The sequence below is a fragment of the Colobus angolensis genome, unplaced genomic scaffold (assembly GCF_000951035.1).
Source record: "Colobus angolensis palliatus isolate OR3802 unplaced genomic scaffold, Cang.pa_1.0 Scaffold47, whole genome shotgun sequence".
NCBI lineage: Eukaryota > Metazoa > Chordata > Mammalia > Primates > Cercopithecidae > Colobus > Colobus angolensis.
The window spans coordinates 562,433-567,153 of record NW_012118154.1 but is presented as its reverse complement, the minus strand read 5'-3'; the positions used below and the strand labels follow the sequence as shown (position 1 = coordinate 567,153).

General features: G+C 56.6%; 2 protein-coding genes across 5 annotated transcripts in view; one reads left to right on the top strand and one right to left on the bottom strand.

Annotated features, from left to right (window-relative positions):
• GLTPD2 (glycolipid transfer protein domain containing 2) overlaps positions 1–1,054 on the bottom strand; it is a 1,469-nt gene extending 415 nt beyond the window's left edge. The window contains exons 1-5 of the mRNA XM_011958618.1: positions 949–1,054; positions 777–840; positions 703–709; positions 389–549; positions 3–307 (exon numbers count right to left, since the gene is read on the bottom strand). Coding sequence (XP_011814008.1) covers positions 3–307; positions 389–549; positions 703–709; positions 777–840; positions 949–1,054 — 643 coding nt within the window. The remainder of the gene's footprint in view (positions 1–2; positions 308–388; positions 550–702; positions 710–776; positions 841–948) is intronic.
• Positions 1,055–3,520: 2,466 nt separating this feature from the next.
• Positions 3,521–4,707, top strand: VMO1 (vitelline membrane outer layer 1 homolog (chicken)). Of its 4 annotated transcripts, none has more exons than XM_011958355.1 (3): positions 3,521–3,896; positions 4,001–4,116; positions 4,384–4,707. In XM_011958355.1, exons 1-3 carry the CDS (start codon positions 3,702–3,704, stop codon positions 4,679–4,681), a joined length of 609 nt encoding a protein of 202 aa, XP_011813745.1. In that variant the 5' UTR covers positions 3,521–3,701; the 3' UTR covers positions 4,682–4,707. The 4 variants fall into 4 exon arrangements, with proteins under 4 accessions (XP_011813745.1, XP_011813747.1, XP_011813746.1 ...); XM_011958357.1 differs by having other exon boundaries at positions 4,001–4,096; positions 4,384–4,700; XM_011958356.1 differs by having other exon boundaries at positions 4,001–4,152; positions 4,384–4,700.
• Positions 4,708–4,721: the final 14 nt, after the last annotated feature.

Below are 4,721 nucleotides of genomic sequence, written 5' to 3'. Positions count from 1 at the left end.
GCCGCCATGGCCGCCAGCGACGAGTAGTGCTCCGCGGCCGGTCGCCACCCGGTGGAGGCAGAGCTGGGACCAGCGCAGCGCAAGGTGCTGCAGGAGCAGCGTGCGAGAGCCCGAGCTCCGGGCCGGGTCCTGGGGGACCGCCCCCAGCTGCTCCAGCAGTCCCGCCCGCTGCTCCCATGCCGCCATGGCCGCCAGCGACGAGTAGTGCTCCGCGTCCGGGTCGTGCACCCGAGCCTCCAGAGCTGTCACCTTGGTGAAGGCCTCCCTAGTGGCGAAGGCGAAGGCTGAACCGAGGGGAGTCAGGAACCTGCGGGCGAGATGCTTTGAGAGAATGGCGATGTAGCCGCCAAGGAGGCGGGGACCGGCTGGGGGGCAGGAGGCCACTCACTCGACGAGTGCCCTCCATCCCGCCAGGTACGGCGACAGCCTCACATCCCTTTCGGGTTTCAGACTGGCGTGGAACGGCCTCATCATACGGCCCAGCGTCCCCCGAGGGGCCAGACACGGAGGCTGTTTCCTATCCGGGGCCTCCAGGGGTCCCGATTCCTGCTGGACGTGGTGGGGAGACACGATGGGAAGAGGTGGGAGCAGATTCCGCCTTGAAGAAATTGTTCCGAAGGTTTAGCTGGTGGCTCTTCTGCTGTGCGCTCAGCTTCCGACGGGAGAGGGGAGACCAGGGGGAGGACCCGCCCTTCGCCGGACCCTCAGCCTAGCTCCATGTCCCCCTGTTCTGTTCCCTCCTGGAGCTCCCGCGCCCAGCCCTGCGCCAAGCGTACCTGGAAGGGCGCGTTCCCCACGGAACGCAGGCCTGTGCCCCGGGTCCGCAGCCCGAGCGGGCGCCTGGGGACAGCAGAAGAGGAGCGGTGAGGGCTAGAGGAAGAGGCTTGAGTCCTGAGGGCCTGGACTCCGGGGTTCCTCCCGGAGCAGGTGAGGGAAGGGGCAGCTCACCTAGGCTCCGAGCACTGAGATAAAACAGCAGCAGCGCGAAGATAGTGAGAGGAACTGAGTGGCTGAACCAGTGCCGCAGGGCTGGGGGCCGCACCGCCACCCCCATGCCTGCTACTGGGACCACCGCCACCTTACCAGCCCCTAGCCAGTAAGTGTCCCTCCACCTCCAGGAGGGGAGAGAAGCCTGTGGTGCCCTGAGGGGCAAAGGGTTAATAATTAACCTACTAAGGCCCCTTCCCCTGTGCCCTTAGCCCCAAAGGGCAGCTACCCCGGGTGCGAGGAACCAGGTGAAGGGAATTTGGGGGATTCGATAGTAGTGACAGATCAGTGCCTTTCCCTTTCCTGTAGGGCCAGCTGTAGTAAGAGGCACTCTGAGTACTGGGAAGAGAGGCAGGGGCCAGAACAGCTCCCATACTGAGCAGTGGTGTGGGCCCTAATTCACTCTGGTCTTGAGTTCTCTCCACTGTAAACTGAGGATAATAATAGGTACTTTGCAAGCCTCATGTGTGGATTAAATGATAATGTATGTGAAAACACTAAATGGAAAAGCTGACCACAATTGCCCTATAAATATTAAGTTCAAGCATCGCACACCTCTGGAACCCAGGGAACACCCACTTCTCTCTCTCTCTTTTTTTTTTTTTGAGACAAAGTCTCGCTCTGTCACCCAGGCTGGAGAGTGCCGGCTAATTTGTGTATTTTTAGTAGAGATGGGGTTTCACCATACTGGCCAGGCTGGTGTGGAACCCCTGACCTTGTGATCCGTCCGCCTCGGCCTCCCGAAGTGCTGGGATTACAGGCGTGAGCCACCGCTCCCAGCCGGGAACACCCACTTCTGAATGATCTATCTTATCCCCAGGGGACTTTGTCTTGACCTGCATACATGACCTCTCGCAATCATACTGGATACATGACCTCTTGCAATCGTATATACACATCAGGCTTTATTCTTTTGCGTTTTTGTGGTTTACTTTTCAAAACTCCAGATTGGCTCTTCAGTCATTCATTGCACCAACCTTTGTTAAGTACTTCCTCATGTACTAGGCTTTGAGAATACAAAAGTGCCTTCACAGAGCTCAAGGTCCACTGGGGGAGAATTTATCCTCTGTCTCCCCCGCTGGAATGTGAGCTCTGATGACAGGGGCCTTGTTTTTCTTGCTTACAGTACTTGGACTATTGCTTAAGCCAAAATGTATTATTGCTAAATAAATAGATATTGAATAAACAAAGGAGTGTGTATGGGGGCAGGTAAATCAGGGGTTGTGGCCCCCTAACAAATTTAGCCAGGCATTTTTAGGCTGGGCACGGTGGCTCACGCCTGTAATCCCAGCACTTTGGGAGGCCAAGGTGGGCGGATTACCTGAGGTCAGCCTGGCTAACAAGGCAACACCCCGTCTCTGCTAAAAATATACAAATTAGCCAGGCGTGGGGGCCAGCGCCTATAATCCCAGCTACTCGGGAGGTTGAGGGAAGACAGTCGCTTGAACCCGGGAGGCAGAGGTTGCAGTGAGCCGAGGTGGCATCACTGCACTGCAGCCTGGGCAACAGAGTGAGACTTGGTCTCAAAACAAACGATCAAACAAACCAAAAACATACTTAGTTAGGTTTTCTTGCTTTTTGTTTTGCAAATTAGGAGTCCACCTGGTGGTCACAGGGGGAAAGGCATTCCGAGGAAGGATATAAGGATACATACAGAAAGCAATGGAAGAAACAGCATGATCTCTTCTTAGGGGTTCTTAGTCACCTGTCCCCAAACTTCTTAGAATTATTCCTGTTGGGCCGGGCGTGGTGGCTCACGCCTGTAATTCCCAGCACTTTGGGTGGCCAAGGCAGGCGGATCATGAGGTCAAGAGATCAAGACCATCCTGGCCAACATGGTGAAACCCCGTCTCTACTAAAAATACAAAAATTAGCGGGGCAGCGTGGTGGTGCGTGCCTGTAGTCCCAGCTGCTAGGGAGGCTGAGGCAGGAGAATCGCTTGAACCCAGGAGGTGGAGGTTGCAGTGAGCCAAGATTGTGCCATTGCACTCCAGTCTGGGCAACAGAGAGACTTTGACTCAATAAAATAAAATAAAATAAAAAGGAATTATTCTTGTTTGTGTGTATCTTCTTCTAAGGTGGGGTGGGGTGTCCCAGATTCTCAAGGTGTTAGGGCCCTGGTCTCTCAGAGGAGGAGGAGACTTCTGAGCTGACAGGAGATTTCTCAGCTTCTCCAGTTCGAGGATTCTTGTCCTATCCTCACTTTGATGTCCCCTCACATCCTGGAGGTCTCTGGGTTGCTCTTGACCCATCCTGTCCCTGGTGGGACTCCTGGGAGGTCACTTCCATCCCTGGCCCTGGTCTCCACTCTGTCTCCACTCTCCCTGCTGGAATGTTTGCCAGCTTGCTTGGCTGTAAACCTAAGGCAAGTTGCTTGCCATTTTTGAGCCAGTTCCCTCTTCTACAAAAAAGGAAGGATAATTCTCACCTCCTAAAAATTGTTGTGAGGGTTAAATAAAACACTGCAAAGCGCTAACCATAATTCATAGCCTGTGGTAAATGTTCAATAGGTGACGGTTATTTCAATTCGCCCTCTCTCACTGCCCCTCCTCCCCTAGCTCTGGGAGCCTCTGCCTCAGGCAGCAGGAAATAGGGTTCCGGGAGTGGATTAGTTTTGGGTTTCACTTAATCTGGGAGGCCCTTCCGCAATTGGAGCCCTCACAGGTGACAAACTGATATAAATCTGCTTAGGAGGCCTGATTCACAACTGCAGGATGGAGCCAGGCGGGGGAGCCAAACTGCTGCCGCTGCTGCTGCTTCTGCGGGCAACGCATTTCCCAGGTGCACAGGCAGATGGCTGGAACGGCTACGCGGCGGTCATCGAAGTGACCAACGGGGGTCCCTGGGGCGACTGGGCCTGGCCTGAGATGTGTCCTGACGGATTCTTCGCCAGCGGGTTCTCGCTCAAGGTTGGGGCTCAGGCTTAGGTCCTGGAGAGGGTGGAGATGCGTGGGACCATCCTGCCAAGGACGGTAATTCCGTGACTCGCCCTTGCTCTTCTCATCATACCCAGGTGGAGCCTCCCCAAGGCGTTCCTGGCGATGACACTGCACAGAATGGGATCAGGCTGCACTGCGGGCGCGGGAACGTCCTAGGCAATACGCACGTGGTAGAGTCCCAGTCTGGAAGGTGGGGCACAGGGGTCTAGGATCCCTTGGGGTGATGGTATGTCTCTTACCCTCTATTACATACTCCGTCGCGGCAGGCAGGCTGGCTCCTCCAGAGCTACCGGGCAGTATAGACGGGGGGGGGGGGGGCAGGGATGGATGGAAGACTCCCCCTCTGTCAGGGAGCACCCAGCCCACCAGGTCATACACAGCACTTGGCTTGGAAAGTCTGAAGGGCTTGGTGAATGGGGGCGCCCGCAGAGGCAACGCATCTCCCTTTCCCTTGCAGCTGGGGCGAATGGAGTGAGCCGCTGTGGTGTCGCGGCGGCGCCTACCTAGTGGCTTTCTCGCTTCGCGTGGAGGCACCCACGACTCTCGGTGACAACACAGCAGCGAACAACGTGCGCTTCCGCTGTTCAGACGGCGAGGAACTGCAGGGGCCTGGGCTGAGCTGGGGAGACTTTGGAGACTGGAGTGACCCTTGCCCCAAGGGCGTGTGCGGCCTGCAGACCAAGATCCAGGGACCTAGAGGCTTCAGCGATGACACTGCGCTGAACGACGTGCGCTTATTCTGCTGCGTCAATTGAACGGGGCCGCCGCCGCCGCCGCCCCCGCCGCCGCCGCTCT

Bases quoted from the DNA above. Each gene is read 5' to 3' on its own strand.
- VMO1 (XM_011958355.1), top strand. From the start codon at position 3,702: ATGGAGCCAGGCGGGGGAGCCAAACTGCTGCCGCTGCTGCTGCTTCTG. The intron at 3,897-4,000 runs GTTGGGGCTCAG...CATCATACCCAG, and splicing joins CCAGCGGGTTCTCGCTCAAG to GTGGAGCCTCCCCAAGGCGT. The intron at 4,117-4,383 runs GTGGGGCACAGG...TTTCCCTTGCAG, and splicing joins GTAGAGTCCCAGTCTGGAAG to CTGGGGCGAATGGAGTGAGC.